Consider the following 20,242-nt stretch of genomic DNA (forward strand, 5'->3'; position numbering starts at 1 on the left):
AAGCCACAGTATTTCTTCCCCCTACTCTCTCCCTTCTGGAACAACCCAGGATTCCTGGCTTGCCTTAACTGCTTTGTCACGGCCATTGTAACGCTCAGTTGTGTCTAAGACTGGTGGTAGGAGTTTGCACTTCATACTGGAGGGATCAGGAGTTCATGATCTTCGAAACATAGGAAGTTGCCTTAAACTGGCTGGATTCACAGATGATCAGGAAAACAATATACACAGAGTAGTTTATTTCACCTCACTCTCCTGCTCCTGCAGTCATCCTGCCCAGCTGGACAAGTATCCTAGCTTCCTTTGCAGGGGGAATAGAGATCTCTTGAGAGGAGAAGCAGCATTTTTGGCTGCTCTTGCTGAGCAGCTCTGTAATCCATGCTGGCACAATAGACAACATACTAGCCTGCCATACGTAAAGTAACCGTTACTGCAGATTGGGGGTACTCAGGCTGGCTTATTTGGGGGAAATAACCCACTGTGGGATGGGAGGTGAAACATCCCACAGATAACATATTAATGGATCTTGGGTTGTCATCATGGGTTATCATGTTGTTTGAACCCAATCACTGAGTCAAACCTTTGTTCCATCTAGCCCATATTGTCGATACTAACTTGAAGAGGCTTTCCAGGATTTCAGGCAGGATTCTTTCCTAGACCACCTGGAGATACTAGGAATTGAACCTGCCACCTTCTCCATGCAAAGCATATGCTCTACCACTGAGTTATGGCTCTGGTCCCAGTTGTTCAAACAGGGCTAAGCAAGATCCTGATATGCAAGAAAAAGTGCTCCAGAGGAATGTGGGACCCTCCTATACAGTTTTTCAGGGGATGCCGGGAGCTCCACTTCCCAAAAACTCGCCAAGTTACACAAGTGATACACAGAAGTGATAGTATGTAAGCTTTTTCAGGAACATGCTTTATTAAAAAATACATCAGCACTTAATAAATGCAACAGTACTTCCTTAAACCTCGTAATATAAGAAAAAAAATCTCTTGCAGTGGTCTTAATCTGGCACCAGTAGCTCGACTCAGAGGTACTTGGGAAAAGTTACCAAACAAGTATGAAAAACACCTTCGAGACCTTCAAGATCTTTTTGACCCATCTAGAAACATGGCAAAATATCGCAACATTCTTAGCAGTCAGAGCATGCAACCTCCAATTATTCCACTCTTTCCTGTTGTCAAGAAAGACATAACATTTCTTCATGAAGGTAACTCACAGAAAAGTAATGAGCCTACTTATTGAATTGCATGTCAGTACTTCATTGGTTTCTGCCAAGGGATCTGAGATTTGCTGCCCAAGAGGAACAACCTTTATACTAACCATACTTGGTGTGATTTAGATTAAAATGAAATATTAGGGCTGTGCACCACTTTAGACCCGGATCCAAATTCCAAGCTGAAGTGAGGCGATTCGGACTGAATCGGTCCACAACTGAAGTGGGTCAGCTCATCCAGAGTCGCTTCAGTCTGATCCAGATAATCCAGACTTTCTCAGGTGTGTGAGCCCCCTGCTTGTTACGCAGACCTGTCATGAGCTCACACAGTTTTTCAAAGGAGTAGCCATTTTCTTTTAAAATGGCGACTTGTCTATTTCCATAAAACAAATCCTGCACAAATGGCGGCTGAAAAGCAGCCATTTACTCAACATTACAGGTGTAAATGGCCCATTTACGGCCGTAAAGTTGCGTAAATTAATGCCTCAAGGCATTAGAAAGCTGAACATCACCCCTTTTCTCTCATTCATATCTCAGTTAGGCCACTGGCTGAACTCACTGGGTGGCCTTGGGCAAGCTTTTGTATCTCTGTCTCAGGCCACCACTATGGGAACAATAAGTGATAACAATATGGCTTACCATACTAATGCTATTGTGAAGTTTTCTGTTAAGCATTTGAAGCACTTTGCCAGTTAATTATGCTATGTGGATATTGCATCATTATTTAAAATGCATGCCTTTGCAGTTTTCATTATGATCTCGGTGTTTTATGTGCTTTTAGTTAACAATAACTATTGTGTAGGATGAAACCGTTTTTCCTACGGTTAGTTAAAACCTTCCTTCACCTTCATGCAATTTTAGTTATAAAAATGTTTTATGCAGGTAAGTGTATAGTCCTTGAATGTAGCCTGTGGATCCAAGTGCTAAGCTACAGACAGACTTTACCAGGGAAGCCAGATCAGCCCCAATTCGTCCATTAACCAGATACTCAAACTTTCCTCATGCTCCCATTGGCAAATAATGTGATAACCACTAGTGGCAAGCGTCCAGCAGAATTTGTCCATCGGGAACTCATTGAAACCCTGGCCTGAACAGCATAAAAATAATAATTAAAAAGTCAGTAAGAACTCAGGGATGTGAGATATCAGGTTTTGGGATGTAGTCAGATGGTGTCAACATAAATATGGATGGTGGCGGTGTGTGTGTGTGTGTGTGTGTGTGTGTGTGTGTGTATATATATATATATATATATATATATGTGTGTTTACTTAGTCGCTTGTCCCCAAAGTAATGAAATTCTTCTATTTTCATCTTTACTTCTGTGGCCATTCCATCATTCTCTGTCTTCTACACATTGCATAACGGCATCTGTCTCCCTCCCTTTCCATCCTTTCATACTGCAGTACATTTTCTTTTCTTTAATACTTCTAGCCATAATATATTGGTCTTCAAGTGATGGATCAGTAGTATTCACAAATACGTTGCTCTCTTTTAAAACAATCTTGTTAAAAAGAGAAGTAGGAGAGAGAAAAGAAGAAAAACAGAGGGAGGGACAGATGACAAAAAGCAAAAGAGGACAGAGGTCATTTACTATTATCTGCTGTAAATAAGAGGGAAATTCAGCAAGTGCAAAATCACTCCTGCCCCACAACTTGTACCTGCCAAAATGGGCATGTACATAAAAACAAATTAAAAGAGTTCCCATTTTGTATTCTGGGTTTAATAGTGAATTATGGGTCTGAAATAGTTGAAAACTGGTGAGAATAAATTATTTCCCACCTAAATTAAGAGGTAGAACCAATTTTTGAAAGGTAATAACCTTATTGCTATCAGTTTCATGACCCTTTTTATTGTTGAAAAATCAAAGTGAGCACAGTCTACTTGTTACATTTCCTTCCTGGTGACAGCTGTCACTATGAAAACAGTTGAAAGAGGATAACGTTAGCATTTCCACTGTGTTTTGACTGGCATCTCTACTCTGCCTTACATCTTCTTGTAGTTTTAACTGATGCTTGAATTCAAGCCCTTTGACATCTGATGACGAGTTGTGATATATGAAAGAAATAAACTGTCAGCCTCAGAAGTGTTTAAGCACTCTTAAAGATTTTTTTCACATATTTTAATTGTATAGGAAATGATTCAAAGGTGGACGGCTTGGTAAATTTTGAGAAACTCAGAATGATTGCCAAAGAGATTCGTCAAGTCATCAGAATGACTTCTGCTAACATGGATCCTGCTGTAATGTTCAGACAAAGGTATGGCATTTGAAATGGGGTGGATGTAGACAAGGCAATAATATATTAATGTTTATATTGTATTTAATTTCATTATTTGTTAACATTTATCATGGGAAAGTGAATGTGAAATAAATGTAGATGTTCTGTTAGTGCTGGTTGCAGTGCTTGAGTAGAGATCTAAAAACTGAACAGCTAATAGTTTACTTAAAACAGTTAACACTTGGCATATTTTAATATATAAATATTGAATACAATGCAACTTAACAGAAAAAATCAACAACTATAGCTAGGTCAATGGCATTAAGCATCTATAATTTTTGACATTGAAAATGTTAACTCAGGATCTCATTAAAATGGAACTACGGTGTTTAAAATTCAGTTGTAATATGATCAGGACCAATAGATAATTAATTTGCATTGCCCTTGAGATAAATTGCAACCATCTATATAAAGGAACAAGTACTGTAATCTAGATGGGAAAGGGAGTAATCTTAAAAAAAACCACCACCATCTACAAATGTAACTTGAGGTTGTCCCCCCCTCCCCAAACATTGTCTTTTAAATTCCAACCCTTTTGTTCTGTGTGTTTCTGTATCACCATGTATTATAACAAGTGTTGTCTCTGTATTCCATTGGGGAAAAAAATCTCACTGTTTTGAAAAGTGTTTTTACCTGATTGAAATTTTCATTTCTCTTTTTTCCTGTCTACATTCTTTTCCTTTCTGACTTTCAACTGTGATTTTCCCCCCTTTTCTTTTCTTTTTAAATACATGCTTCATTGTATATGGCTCTTGCTTACAGGAAGAAGAGGTGGAGGAGTTTGGGGTAAGTGTAGAGATAAATGCAATTTAGAATTTAAAAGAAGTTATGCAACTTTTAACATTCTGCATCCTGATTAGTGCATGCACTTGAACAAAAGCATGCATTTTATTAACACTGCAATAGTCATTTCTAACTTTTCCCAAACTTAAGGGAAAACATGGCCATGAAGATAACTTAGATTCTATTATTATTATTATTATTATTATTATTATTATTATTATTATTATTATTATCCCGCCTTTTGCCCAATACTGGGCCTCAAGGCAGCCTAAGATTTTAGACCTTTCTGAATGCACTCATGTTGGGAGAGAAGGCTTCTGCATTGCTCTAAACAAAAACAAAATTATGTACAACTTATATTGATTTTATCTGTTTAAAGAGACCTGAAACGAACACACCTTAAGCTCAAATTACATGTTTTTATTGTCTGTTAGCTAATTCTTCCTTAGTGTCAGCTACAGCTTTAAAAAATCATTAGCCCTACATTATATTCTATCCCCAGCCCCTCAAAAATCGATAGAGTACTTCCATTGTTCTTAATATATTTCCTTCAAAAATCGAGGCACTTGGTTGAATACCACTGCCTGGAGTTGGAAAAGGAGGAGGAATGGCCATCTACATGGCCCTAGATGCTGTAATCATCAAGTGACTAGAGGCATCTGTACGGGGTTCAGCCTGCATACCAGGGCTGGGTCTGTACAGAAGAGTCTTTTGACAAGAGCACCCAGTTCCCACTGCTCAAGCCAGTGCCACTTTGAAAGCCATACGTGCTGATGTCACTCCGTGCACGTTGCTAGTAGAAGTCTGTTGGTACATCCCCCAAGTACATCCAGTACAACCAGTAGAAGTGGACTTGCCACACCCACAGGAATTCCCAGCAAATCTTTAAAAAATTCCTTTTCCTAAACCTATGTGGAATGGCGTACATTTTTAGCCGAATTCCCAGCAACCTTACAAACATCAAATCCTTAAACACTTTCAGTGTACATAGAATGTTGAGTAAACTTCCATCGACTTTGTGTATGTATTGATTAGGTCAAGAAGCAGTGTTTCAATGCGTTTCTGTTTTTACAATAAGTATCCAGTTCTGAAATTAGGTTCTGCGTAGAGAGGCATGAATAGCTTTCTTCTTATTAAGGCAAAATGGGAAAGCCCCTCTTTAAAATGGTCTCTTCACATTTTATTGGAAATATTCAACATTCCTTGAATGTATGTGAAGGACCAGTATGGTTAGTATCATTGAACCTAAAATTTCAGCCAATATGTATCAGCCACACACACAAAATATCAGGCAGCTAGTCCCTATTTCCCAAATCTATTGTTTGAATCCAGATCCAATGGGAGTTGGTCTATTCACGCGAAGGATCACATTTTGAATGGCTTCTTCTATTCAAATGAATGGGAAGCGATTACAAGCAGTAAAGCTATATATAGTCCACATTGGGACTCTTGTGCTCAGACCATGCTACTGGATTAGTATGGCATGTATAATATATACATGCTGTCATGAGAAAATTATTCATTATTCACTGCAGAGAGGAAAAAATAGCAGTTATGGTTTTAACATTATGGCGAGATCATATTACTGAGATATGGAATCTGCAGAGATCTTAACTTGAAATTCTTTCTTTTAATTTTTGTGAACTGCCCATGGAGCTTTGGCTATTGGGCAGTATAAAAATGCAATAAATGAATAAATAAATAAATGAATAAAGGGAATAAGAAATGCCAGTTTTGATTTTGAGAATGAACAAGACTAAGATTTTCAATGTTAGTAATGGCCAGGTGGAGGAAGCAACGAATAGACATTTGGTCTAGATTGCACAGATTCAGAATACAGGATGGATGCCTGTTTCTGCTTTGTTTAGCATGTGTTTAAACTTTTACTTGGGGAAGTTAAAAGAATATGAGCCAATACTAGGCTTGTTTTTAAAACAAGATACTTAAGAGAGTTTTCAGAGCAAGGTGTTAAAATTAACCATAGTGTATCTTAAAACAAAGTCACCAGGGTGGTGACTTTATAATCTTGAATGCTATCAGTTACATAACTTGTCTTTCCATCTTGTGATTCGTGAATGTTTATAGTTATAAAACTTTCCCATGTTAAATCTGTGAAACACTTTGAGTCTGTTGCTGGTCTGATATCAACAAATTAGTGACCAGTCATAACATTGTGAATTTGTGTTTATCTAAACCTGTTGTTCTTTTATGTGTTAATTTTGACTCAGTGTGTGTTTTGTTTTTCAAAATACCTTTCTTCTTTCTCACATCCCAAATTCTTAAGTTTTCTGCCTATTGAAATCTTGCTGCATCTATTGAGAAACATAAGTATTTCAGAGCATATATCACTTGGATGTGTCCCCTATTGAAATATTGAAGAACTGGGCTAAATTGTTTACAGTTTAAAAATCAGCGTCATAAAAATTGGTAGCCTACTTTTTAAAAGAATATGCATGGTTGATGCTTTAGTAGTGTTTCTGTATCTAACGTTTTAATGTTGCTTAACTTCGGTGTGTAAGTATGTCAGAATAAGGCTATCCAATTAGGGTGCAGTCCCAAGTGCATCTTGAAGCACGTACTAGGGCTTTCCCACATGCTCAGAGGCTTGAAAAATAGTGCCCCATGGAATTAGAACTTGACCTTGAAAGTGAAAAGTGCACTCAAAGATATGAAAACAAAGTTATTGTAAGATTCCTGAAAGACATGAAGCCTGAATATACATGGAACGTTAGCAGGTTTCATCAGAGAAACTGCAGACGTCTTCCATGCCTGAGAATTCTACCTTATGATTTGTTGGATGCATTCACAATTTCTATCCCTTTACATTCTGATATTTTCTACTTCTGCCTCTCTGTTCCTCACTGTCCTCATAGCTTCTCCCCGCTTCCTTTACTGGAACTCTGCCATCACTTCCTTTCCCCTTCCTGCCCCTATTACATAGTATGATAGAGATCTTAAATCTCTTTCCTTTCCCATTCGTCTATATAGCGATCTCTGGAAACCAACTAGAATACTCCCTGAAGCTCAGACATTTCCTCTTGCTTTTACCCTCCCCCACCTTGTTTTTTAATTGTTAAACTTACAATAAGGCCAAATACCTTCAGATTCATGTTCCTTCCTCAAGGGATCTCTGGGCCCCATGAATGTGACGTTTTCATATGTGTGCCAGCATGAAAATCTGTTACATTTTAATATCTTTTTGCTATCATGAAACGTGCAGCCTTTATAGAGTCATTAATGTATTTTTGCCCAAATTCAAATTTTTGCATGAATTTTTTTTAAAAAAAAAAACCCAAAATGTTCTCTCTTCAGCTGGGGTATATCATTTGCCCCTTCCCCAACAGCAGCAATTTCCCATACCGTTGGGGGATGTTTGTCATGATTACCACAGTGTTATGGTTGCTTTTCAGGTGCTGTTAGTAAGGGATCAAAATCTGCACCAGTCATGCTCAGTATAATATGCGCAGCATTTAGGATTGGCTAGGGTGACCATATGAAAAGGAGGACAGGGCTGCTGTATCCTAACAGTTGCATAGAAAAGGGAATTTCAGCAGGTGTTATTTGTATGCATGCAGCACCTGGTGGAATTCCCTCTTCATCACAACAGTTAAAGCTGCAGGAGTTGTAGTAGAGTGACCAGATTTAAAAGAGGGCAGGGCACCTGCACCTTTAACTGTTGTGACGAAGAGGAAATTTCACCAGGTTCTCCATATATACAAATGATACCTGCTGAAATTCCTTTTCAATACAACTGTTAAAGATACAGGAGCCTTGTCCTCATTTTCATATGATCACCCTAGGACTGGCCATAGGCTGCTAGGAATTATGGGAATTGCCGTCCAACACATCCAGGGGGCACAAGTTTGGGGAAAACTGGTTTAAATTGATCAAGATTGTTCTACTTCAAAGTAAAACAGGAAGAAAATTGGGAGTTTTGAAGGTGCAAGAAGGTTCTACATATAATAAAACATCTGTCCGTTTAATTATTAAGCCACATCTAATGAGAGCAAAGGTTTTGGGGTTTTTTTTAATGTAAAATTATTTTTACAGATTAGGTGAAGTGGCTGTTTGTATTTGTTGAAGACTCCAAAGGCCTTTATAGGAGATAACACCATGCTTCCATTTTGCAGGCAGTTATCACAGCCCCCATGCATGCAACTCAGTGACACTGCTTTCACTTTCTGTCTAGCAATCCCCCCCCCCACGGAACTGCTGGTATAAACCATAAAGACAAACATCCAGCAGTGTGCGTACAGACACCTCTCTTGATCGCAGCTAGTATGCTTGCTCTCCTTCAGAAGTAGAATAGTAAATTGTAGCTGCTGCTGGAAAAATCTTAATTTCTCTTGGTAGACTTACCTTTTGTTTTCAAAGAACATGTTGCAGTCTTCTGATAAATAGGAGAAAATGTAGCTGCCAGTGATGGCATTCCAGTTTGTTCAGGAATGTGCTGAAAACTATGAAGATGAGTTTCTCTTAAGTTACTAGGGGATAATACTAACCCAGTGAGATCTTCCTTATATGTGAGATTCTGAATTTTGTTCTATTGCAATTTAGCCCTCCAATTTCTCAAGCATTTGAAAGCTAAGAGAGAGAGAGGGAGGCAGAAGAAAAGGGTAATTCAGTAACCGTTTTGCTCATACTTCAATGTGCTGGGACCAAATTACTTTAACAGCACTGAATTCAGAATGGCTGGGAAATTCATCTTTCATTCTAAACCCAGTATTGAAATAGGATTGTCAGTGTAGGTCTGAAGGGACCTAGTTACATGTATTAGGAGGAGCTTAGGTAGCATTTTGCTCTGTTCTTGATCATTGCACACTTTTGCTTAGTAATTCTTTTCTGGACCTATTAACTCTGTTACCAGTTTTGCAAGTTACTTTAGAACAAATGTTGTGTTAACACTCTTCATCTCTTTTTAACTTGACATCAGCATGCGCTTTTAATGGAAGAGTATTTGTGCTTCAATGTTTGCTGCTTTGTTTTGTCACCAGTAAAGTGACACTGAGCTTACCTGTCTGGATGTCTTATTTTGCAGGTCACTGAGCCAGGGCAGCACAAACTCAAACATGTTAGACGTTCAAGGAGGTGCTCACAAAAAACGGGCCCGGCGCAGCTCTCTGCTAAATGCAAAAAAATTGTATGAGGATGCTCAAATGGCCAGGAAAGTCAAACAATACCTGTCCAATCTGAATGTGGAAACAGATGAAGAAAAGTTCCAGTTAATGTCAATTCAGTGTGAGCCTGCATATAGCACTTGTAAGTAAAAATAAAACTAGGTAGGTAGTTGAATGGGCTCAGATGGCCTAGTATGTTAAATTGGAAGAATGTTTGTATGATTCTTTAGACTTTATTTTATGGTAACCAAATTATGAGGAACATTTTTTCCTGCAGGCTGAAGATATATATATATACACACACACACACACTGCTAAAATGTTCAGAAGCCTTTGACATCCTATAATTTGGGTTTTGGTTGAGTTTGCACAAACTTGACTTGATAGGTCTTACTTTTGACCTTCAGTTAATCTTTGCGCATTTCACCAGCCTGCCAAAAATCCTATAATATATTGGATTTTTTTTTGCCAAGTTAGCACTTTACAAAATTAAGGAATACCAAAGGTAACATAGTGTGAATGGCAAGAAAATGGAAGGACAAAATACTATTCCAGACCAATAGTTAGAAGTTAAGTATTCCATTATAATGGAAAACAAGAAAACAACAATGGAGAAGCAGTATGCATTGGTCATTCAAAGGGACCATTGCACAGGCCTCCATAACCTGTGCATTAGGTAAATTAGTAATTTTGTAAACTGCAAAATTACACATGATTAAGGTTACCTAAATTCTGATAAGTATTCTTATTATTGTAAAGAAACAGCATAAATTCAAGATTTCTGGAGAGATTTTGATACTCTTGACCTTTCGTGTTCCTTTTTATCAGTCCCTTCATTTTTCCTCCTCCTCCTCCCCCTCCTCCTTTTTTAATCAATCCCTTCATTTTTTGAAGTTTCCTAGGTGATCTTAGGTGAGCCACACTTTTTCAGCCATGGCTCCAACTATTCAATGAGGGATTGACAATATTGTTCTGCTTTATGAGATTGTTGTAAGGATTAGGTAGAGCCTTTTGGTGGTGGCATCCTGTTTGTGGAATTCTACCCATTAAGAGGTTCGCCTGGTACAGAATCTTAGGTCCTTCCAATACCAGAAGAAGATCTTTTTATTTGCTGAGGCATTTAATTTTCTATGCTGCTGATCTTACTAGGCTCTGCTGCTGTTTCAATTATTTTTATTGTTTTATTTTTTCTAAATGTAAGCTGCCTGGAAGGATATATATATATATATATATATCAAGAACAACAATGTAGTCATCCTCATTGCAACTAAATTTATTTTAGGCTGACTTGTGCTCACCCCCCACCCCCAAATACCTGGTTCACAGATCTTGGCTTAATTAACGTGTGGGGTGCATCAGCAACCATTTTGAATATAGGCACTGTGGCTTGTCATGTCATGCGAACCCAGTTGGCGTAGTTTATGTGAGGGTTAAACAGCTCCTGGATAACCTTAAAACAATCCTGGGTTGTGTTGTTCATGGGTTGTTCTGGGGTTATCTGAGGGTTGTTTAGCCCTTGTATAACCCATGCCACCTTGGGTTTGCATGACATGACAAGCCATAGCGCATGCACACGTGGCTTGCATATTCAAAAAGGTGGCCATTGCATGCTGCAAAGTCCTGTAGCGTAATTAAACCATAAGTGGCTTAGCATTAGATACGAACTGGCCCCATGATAACCACTAATCTATGAATGCATCTCATACAGCTTGGACCTCATAAGTCAGAGCTGGAACTGGTTGCATCATTACTGTTTCCAAAGCTTCACTGGATGTAGGCATAGTAGCAGGTCTATTATTTTACATAGTTGTGAAGTTCACAACTATGGAAAATTATACAGTATAGCTTATGTTATGAATTAAGTCTGCCACCTACTGGAAAAATGGAGGTAACTTTTTGAGGAACAGGCATATTTTTCTAAAGTCCTTAACTTGGAGCCAAACTTAGTCATACTTGGAGTAGATCGATTGAAATCTTTGGGAAGTGCCATTGATTTCAGTGGGTCTAGTCCAAGTATGACTAAATCTGGATCCAATCCAGTATTTGTATTAGTTTGTTATCTACTGTTTCAATAGACACTCCGTTTTAATTGTGTGATTGTTGGATTTCTGAAAATGGTAAGAACTTCACTTAAAAAATTATTAATTTCTTTTTCTTCACCATGTCAGTGACAAAAAATTTAAGTGAAAGGCGAGGTGCAAAAGCTGCAGAAATGTCTCCGATGCCGCTGAGGTCTGTTGGTCAAACCACAAAAGCCCATTTACATCAACAAAACCGAATGAGTCAAGTCCTTCAAGTTCCAGCTGTTAATTTGTACCCCATTAGAAAAAAAGGACCAGCAAAAGACCATGTCACTTTCAGTGAGTATTTCTATATCGTGTTTGTTTAAAATCAAGTTATTATATAGAACAAGTAGAGATTTTTGCAAAGGTGACTTTAAACTTCTACAGCATCGCAATTTTGCTTCCATTTTGGTAGTCATATATGTAAAAGCATAACATTTCACTATATTAGATTATGAAACGTAACAATTTTAGCAGCTAATGGTTTATTTGTTTGTTTTAATTATTTATATCCTGGCTTTCAGTATATAAATCCTTCCAAGATTGTTTACAAATAAAAATCACAATATCAAAACTTAACACTTCATCAAGATCCTTCCGTTGACTCTGTGAGGGGGCAGCTGGAGCAGACTCTAAAGTGTTTTTCTGCCTGTTTCTCCCCAGTTTTTGTGTTTGCTTACTATATCATAGAATCATAGAATAGCAGAGTTGGAAGGGGCCTACAAGGCCATCGAGTCCAACCCCCTGCTCAATGCAGGAATCCACCCTAAAGCATCCCTGACAGGTGATTGTCCAGCTGCCTCTTGAAGGCCTCTAGTGTGGGAGAGCCCACAACCTCCCTAGGTAACTGGTTCCATTGTTGTACTGCTCTAACAGTCAGGAAGTTGATAAGCATTCATTTGTCAGTTGAAACATTTTTCCAGTTAGTTCAAAAATATGTTCTTTAATTAAAAATATTCAGGAAAATGACTGTTGTCTCAAAGTCTGCTCATAAAGCACCATTGAAATATTGCAATGATCTGATTACCGGTGCTGAATATCAGTTGACTTGGGCTAGCAGATGGAGAAATAGCCCTTATGGCACTGGATTGTGTTCAGCTATTTTGGTTTTCTCTGGCTTTAAATGCCTCCTGAGCAAGGGTCACAAATTATATCCAGGCCTAGGAGCCAAAATTATTACTTCTGCTAATCAGCAAGAATATAACAAAAGTGCCTCTGAATACATGCAGAGTGCCTTTTCTTTTCTACCCAGCCAGTGGAAGCCTGCTCTCTTCTGCAGAATTAGGAGGGCTAATAGTGCAGATAGCTTGTTCTGATTCTAAAAATTAAACATTGCCCCCATGTCCCTGGCAAGATCTAGTCCATCAATTGTTTGTTTTCAAAACCGGGGTTAAAAATAATAAGATACAATCTTTCCCTATCCTCCCAAAAAATCCATGATACATTTTTCTTCCTTCCATGCAGCAGCTCTCCTGCACAACTCAGTCTTTTGTTATGTTTATCTTAAACTGCCTGTAGAAGACAAACATTTTCTCTCTCCCCTTTTTGATGTAAAAGGGGAAAATTAGAAAGAAAAGCTAGTTGCAAGTGGGGCTGGGAATTGAGAAAGACTGTGAAGGAAAAGAAGCAGGCAAAAAAGTCATTTGATCAATTTACAAAGCAGACCTGCCTGTTCTTAAAAAAAAAATCCTTGAAATCGTAGTGAAGTGGCAGGAGTTTGTTGAATGGGAGGTATCTGAAAGAAATAGATAGCCCCAGGTTGAGAGGTGAAGCTACTTTGTTTCCGTTACGTATCCTGCAATGTATGTTGAATCCATGTAAACAACAAAAAAAGGGATATTCCAAATTCTGTTAAATTCTATGGTTTTGATCAGTATAAGTTTCTGTGTGTTCTACTTACATAAACATTGACGCACCTTCCAACTGAACGGGGCTCTCTGTCCCAAGAAAGGGCCAGTTTGGATCTGAAATGAGCAAGCGTCCTGGTTCATGCTGCTCAATCATTCCCACTTGGCTAAATAAACCAGAAGATTTCCATCCGTGGTTTGTGTATCATGTCATTACTGGAATCCTTAGATTGTGCCTCTCCTAACCAGGGCTGGCGCCAGACTATATTGCGCCCTAGGCAAGCGTGTTCTGAAGCCTCCGCCCCCCCCCCGCTCGCCCGCCCGCCCGCCTGCTCACCGCTCGCCCGCTGCCCCCCGCCCGCTAGCCGCTCCGGCTCCCCCCTCACTTGCCCACTCACCGCCCCCGCCCGCTCGCTCACCACTCCGGTTCCCCCCTCGCTTGCCCGCTCGCTCGCTCACCGCTCCAGCTCCCCCATCGCTCCCCCGCCGCCCCCGCTCACTCATTCACCGCTCCCCCCGCCCGCTAGCCGCTCCAGCTCCCCCCTCACTTGCCCGCTCGCCGTCCCCGCTCGCTCGCTCACCACTCCGGCTCCCCCCTCGCTTGTCCCCTCGCTCGCTCACTGCTCTGGCTCCCTCCTCGTTCACCCGCTCACTGCCCGCTCCCGGGTTTGAAGCCAGGACGCTGGGGTTGGGGGGCGGGGCGGAGGCTTTGAAGTGGCATGCCTGGAAGTGGCTTCCTGGCGTGCCATACTGAAGCCTCCGCCTCCAACCCCAGCATCCTGGCTTTGAAGGAGCCAGGACGCTGGGGTTGGGCTGAGGCCGGGGCGGCGGCTTTGGAACAGTGCGCCTGGAAGCCGCTCTAGGAGAGCAGCTTCCGGGTACGCTGTTTGGCGCCCTTGTTTGCTTGGCGCTCTAGGCCACCGCCTGAGTTGCCTCTATGGCAGCACCAGGCCTGCTCCTAACAGGCCAGAATCATATGCCAAAACAAACCCTGGCTTATTATTCTGTCCTGTGTAACCTCAGTTTGGGGCTTTATTTTCATTTGTATTATGTTATTTTTGCAGTAATTATAGCAAGGTTCTGAGGAAGCTGTGGTGAAAGAGGTGTAAAATCCGGAGTCCTGTAAAATCTTTTATCCCACTCTGCAATTCATTGTCAAATACATGAACCTGTGTTTTTTAACTTTACTCTGTTATGTATATATAGATAATGATGTCATAGTTTTTATGTTGTTTATTCATTCAGTCGCTTCCGACCCTTCATGACTCTGGCGTGGGCTGGAAGTCACGATGTTATAGTTATGTGATGTTATATGTCTCGCTCTTGTTATAATTTCTTTCCTACTCACATACTATAGCAGTCCTTTTACCCCCCTGTCTTGGCTGTAATTCAGATTTTGTGCAGCATTGTTCTTGCTGAGTACTTGCAACTGCTGCCTCTGTTTTGTGCTTCCGCTTATTAGAGGAACAGCCAAGTATCCTAGTTTGGACGTAATGCTACCCAAACCACGGATGGAGGCTTGCTGGTTTGTTTATCAAGCTCCTGCTGGCAGGAGAAGCCAAGTGGGAGCAATCGGACAGCTTGCACCAGTATGTTAGCTTGTTCTGAGAATATTCTGGCTTATCATTATGCAGCCATTGTGAATCTATATGAAAGGGCCCAGGAGTAATTTCAGTCATTGGACCCTTGCAGTTTAAGCACCTCAAGTAACCAAAAGATTCCTTTATAGGAATTGTTCAGTTGCAACGGAGTGAGTAAACATTTTATTTTCTATTACATTCATAGGTACAGGTTCTCCTCAGAAGTCAATGAGTTTGTCTGAAGAAGCAAATAGTAAAAAACAAGCAGAAGACAATATATCCATGGCTTCTTCTTTGCATTCCAGTCCTCCTGCTTCTCCTCAAGGCTCTCCACGCAAAGGTAGGAGTAACCATGTTTATTCTGGTATCATAGGGTCTCACATACTGTTCTTCCATAAACTCAAGAGATAGATTTGGGATATTTATAATGGACATACTTTTATTAATTGGTTAACTGGTTACTAATAACCAATTGGTTAATTGGTTATTAATTGGTTAGTGTGTCTGGAAGTTTTAGGATTTTAAAAAATAATTGTACATTACTTTCCAGCCACAATATTTACATTTTCTACCTGGCCCTGGACTTTGGTGACTGTCATGATTCCAGGCCCTCCTACCAAGATTTGATACAGTAAAGAGGCTCCCTGTGTAATCCACAAAGTCTTTATTCAGTTAAAAAAAAAGCCATCTCTTCACACATGAAGGGAATGTGAATGCTAGAAGCTATCCTCTAAGCTTAATTAGCTTAACAAAGCAAGGCGGTTGCTTATTGGCCGCCTTGAGGCCCAGTATTGGGCAAAAGGCAGGATACGACTACGACTACGACTACTACTATTAATAATAATAATAGGCAATGAAGAACTCATGGGGTGCCCACCCTGTGAGTTCGCTGAGCGCTATGTGCTGGCCCTGTTCCGTGCAGCAGTCTCTGGGATCTGTCAATTCTGATGCTCCCTCCTCTTCCAACAAAGACTGAGTTCCTGAAGTGGGGGAGAGAGACGATCTCTGAGCTTGTGCTTCCTATTCAATAAGCTCTTGGAAAGATTCCTCCTTGACGCCTTGAGATTCTTGTAGAATTTCTTCCCTTGCTTTCTGTCTCGACTGGTCTTCTACTTCAGTCTCCCAAGTCCGATTCAGAATCTAAATCAGGGAACCTGGGCTTATCCTGACAATGACTTGGGAGTCATTCAAAATTACTGCGACATTCTGCCTTGTATAGAATTTGGTGTAACTTTTTTTTATCTGTAGGAGAAACCTGTCTAGTCTACTGGTGTTTGTTCTTACGTATGTGTTATGTGTTCTTGTCTTCTCTGTGTTTTTATTGTGCATTAATCAAACAACTGTGTGAGTCCTTTCTTTGGACATTTGACAATTCTTGTTTCACAAAGGTTGCCAAAATTCTTCTCCATAAACACATGATTTTCGTTAACTTTTATATTACTGCAAGAGAATTGCACTGTCTCTTTCTAGTTTGATTTCATTTGTTTGACATGCTTTCAGGGGGTTGGATTCTCTTCAAGTACAGACTTGTTTTGATAAAAGTAGCATCTGTCCTGATTTGAATTTATGTTAAAATCCCATTGTGGAGCTAAAGTTAAATGATCTATTCTCTAACTAATTAAACACCCACATCTTTGTCATTATTTACTTAACTGTAGTTATATAAACCCCCCATTTTTTTTACTATACCCAAGTATAACATTATATAGATTAAAAAAACAAAAACAGCACTCATTTTACTGTCAGTATATTATTTACTTTGTGTGTTCCTTTCTTTGTAGTTGGTAACCCCCAGAGGTCTGATAACTGCAGCCAGATTAATCTCTCTGGCTCATCCTCATCTCTTGCCAGTGAAACAAGCAACAAGAACAGTGGACAACGAAGCTATGGAATAGGTGGGGCTTATTTGCAAAAGAAAATCCAGCAAATGACTAGCAGGACTGAAGAAAGATCAGTCCGTACTGAAAAGAGAGACAGTGAGGATGCTAGAGGAAAGACAAAGCTTGTGTACAAGCCCAGGAAAAGAATGGGGTCCCCCTTTGGAAGATTCAGGGAAAGGAGTGTCTCCAGGGAAAGACCAGCGTTCACCCATGACATGGAGGCAGAGTATGCGCTCGAGAGGGATAGAAGTGAGAAACAGAAGGACATAGACAGTAATAATGCGTTGCATACAACCAGTAGCCATGGCAACAGTAGCTCTCTAATGTGGTTGTGTCCACAGCTGAGGCACAAAAGAAGGAAGACTATATGACATGCTGTTCCGTTTATAACGGGCTTTATCATTGTATGTGTATTCAACTACGTTAAATGTTTTCCTTATTAATACCTGTGGTACCATTTTCTTTTCTTTTTCTTCAGGCATGCATATTTGTACTGGCAACGATACATTCCTTTTACATATGTCACGTGTGCATTTTGAATACTAAATCTGGAAGGCTTTTAGTAGACTCAGGGAAACCCTTAACACTTCTTAGATGCTTCTTAGAAGGCTATCCAGTACATTCTGCTGGTGAGGACTGGTTCTTCCACTTTTGTTTTAGAAGTGGACTCCTAACAGCTTCAGTAGTGGATTATACCTCTCTCTCCATAGCTATCTAGCTGCTTTGTAGGCTCTGTGCAGAGGGAGAAAAGCCTGCAAATGATTTCTAATGTAAAATGCTGTTTTTGTGTGTGTGCGTGTGTGTGTGTGTTTATTCACATGCTTGCTAACCCACTGTCACAAGTTCCATTCAGTCATACAAACAGCAGTAGGGCTTGTTGATATGCAATTGCATGGAGGCAACTTCACATAGGAAGCCACTTATTTCGGTTAAGCAACTCTGTATGCAGTTACAGCCCTCCTGTATGCAGTTCGCAGTGGCGTGGATGAAATAAACAAAACTGCAGTACAGTGGTTGCTTCACACAAAAGGCTTGCCATGTGGCTGTACCTTCAAGCATTTGAAATAGGAATCTCATATAGGAACCAGTTCTTGTATCTTGATCTTATCCATGTTTACTTAGCAGGATGTCCCACTGAGGTCCACAGACTTCCTTGGGAGTAGGTGTGTGTAAGCTTTCACCTATATGTTTTGATTTTTAGCACTATCAGCTAGTTATAGATGTAGAGTAGCATGGTTAAAGTAATTTGAGACTTGTAGATTAGTTTTACTTTTAAAATAATAATGTAGTTTTGTATGTTTTGTGTATTGGTTTAATTTTACTTCCTTTTGATGATAAGTTTCTATTTTTAGTACATACATAAAACTCTTTGTGATGTAGATAGATAATACCCTGCATAAGAAGATTAATTCCATCTAAAATAACCATTTGAAATGCATTTGCCTAATTTTAAGTTATTACTCCCTATCACTTGATATTTTATTTTATTATTCAATTTTTATTCCCAACCAGTGACATTACCTTTAAAGCTCCACAAGTTTGAGGTATCGATTTTGTCTCCAAAATGTTAATTTAATCATTTGGTATTATTGCCACATGTATAAACTCATAGAAGCCAACATAGGTTTTTTCCTCACAGTTAATGTATTTTGTAATTTCTAAATAAAGGTGCTTAGTTTTGGCCATTATGCACAGAAGCACGAGCATAGCCTGAAAGGACATATCCAAGGACTATTTTGGAGAGAGGGAGGAGATACTTCCAGTGACTGCTTCTACTGAACCGTCAAACTATTTCTTAAAACTCTTCCTCCATCCCCAGTTTTAAAAAGCAATTTGGGAACTTGGCAATATGGGATTAAAAAGCAATATGGGATACAAGGGCAAAAATAACATACATGTTCTTGTGAGAATTTCCCTTTCAAACACTAAGACTACAAGCTGTTTTTTAAACTTGTGAGTTCTGTGGGTGCAGCTACTATGCACATGTTCCACTGGACTGTAGCTGACATTTTAAGGAATTAATGGGTTATTTGAGGGTTGTTTTCCTCTCAAACAAGCTGTGCCACCTGGTTTGGATGCCTGAATGAATGATTTAGCAAACGGCGCACAGCACACCCCAACACGCGCCATGGCTTAAACAACAGCTATGGCTTGTTTAAGCAATGCTGATTGTGTGAACTAGGTCATTATCTTGGAATGGCAGTGATTCATGCTGGTTTCTCTAGAGGTGAGCACAAAGGCTCATGGTGGAGGGAGAAGACACTTGGTTGTTGTTTTTAGCTATAACAGACAGCAGTAGGAGAAAGCATTAAGTCAGCCATTTCCAACCTGGTATCCTCCAGATATTTCGAGCTTCAACTCCCAGCATGGCAAATGGTCAGGAATCCTGGGAGTTGTAGTCCAAAACATAGGAATGGTACCAGGTTGGGGAAGGCTGCATTAAGCAGTCCCTCCCACCCTGCCAGTCTGCAAATGTAGCCTGCAAAGACTGATTTTAATAAAATAACATGGCAAAGGAACTCACAACTCCATGTCATATCTAGTTTGTATCTGAGAAGCTTCCTGGGTTTGCTTAAATTAAGCATGAGAACTGCCCGTGCTTATTGCAAAAAGTTAAAGCCAAAAGTGTGATAGTTACTTGCAGTTACGGTGGAAGTTTTGTCCTTTTGTGCGGTATTAAGGTAAAGGTTTTATTTGCCATTATTGTGTTGATGGCAGTGTACTTCTACATAGTGTGCAGTTTTGTTTAAACACTTAAAGAAGTTTTTACAACCCCAATACACACGCTAATTAAAAAGCCTAGGGAGTTCAGAAGGCAGATATGAATGTTCAAACTCTTTCTTATGTTTCAATCTGGATCTTAATTTTAAAAAATCAACTTGAAACATTGGAAGGATCTACTGTTGGGGTCCATGAAACATCTACACCAAGCAGGATATAACACTATGAAAGTGGTATGAAAGCAGTATATGGCATGTGTCAATGGGCCCCAACAGTTGTCAGTGCACTTCAATACCACTATAAAGCAGTAGTGTGGCTCCTGCTCTTATATACTGCTTTCATAGTGAAATATCCTGCTTAGGCCGCCATGTGACTTAAATTTCGCATATGGGAGCCAGCACTGCAACATAATAAGACTCCGCTCTACTAATGATATAAAACTCACCTTGAAACTCCTATTCTCAAAATTCAAGTGGCAGCTAGAGGAAATTATTCAATATCACTATGTGGGATCCACACAAACTGTTAGGTAATTTTTTCAGTGTGAATTAATATTATACCTCTAGAAGCACTAAAAATGGATAAAGGCAGCACATACCTCATTCTCACCTTTCTTTCAGTTACTCTTACTGACAAAATCGAAATTCAAGTAAATTATGGTTATCTCTTTCTATGAACATAACTTTCTCCTTACATGCTTGTATTTGATATTGCTTTCTTGTCCTCATGTCGTTTTCAGTTCAGATTGGCAGGTGAGA

The 20,242-nt window shown here is 39.7% G+C and overlaps 1 protein-coding gene across 12 annotated transcripts in view; it reads left to right on the top strand.

Annotated features, from left to right (window-relative positions):
• RAPGEF6 (Rap guanine nucleotide exchange factor 6) overlaps positions 1–20,242 on the top strand; it is a 163,359-nt gene that overhangs the window by 123,234 nt on the left and 19,883 nt on the right. For 4 of the 12 annotated variants that reach the window (XM_063120721.1, XM_063120713.1, XM_063120714.1 and 1 more), the window contains 7 exons: positions 1,000–1,211; positions 3,349–3,472; positions 4,256–4,279; positions 9,315–9,535; positions 11,562–11,753; positions 15,089–15,223; positions 16,665–16,778. In XM_063120721.1, the coding sequence (XP_062976791.1) occupies positions 1,000–1,211; positions 3,349–3,472; positions 4,256–4,279; positions 9,315–9,535; positions 11,562–11,753; positions 15,089–15,223; positions 16,665–16,778 (1,022 nt within the window). The remainder of the gene's footprint in view (positions 1–999; positions 1,212–3,348; positions 3,473–4,255; positions 4,280–9,314; positions 9,536–11,561; positions 11,754–15,088; positions 15,224–16,664; positions 16,779–20,242) is intronic. The other 8 variants (XM_063120723.1, XM_063120724.1, XM_063120717.1 and 5 more) reach the window with 3 other exon arrangements.

The sequence above is a fragment of the Elgaria multicarinata genome, chromosome 3, assembly GCF_023053635.1.
Source record: "Elgaria multicarinata webbii isolate HBS135686 ecotype San Diego chromosome 3, rElgMul1.1.pri, whole genome shotgun sequence".
Classification (NCBI taxonomy): domain Eukaryota; kingdom Metazoa; phylum Chordata; class Lepidosauria; order Squamata; family Anguidae; genus Elgaria; species Elgaria multicarinata.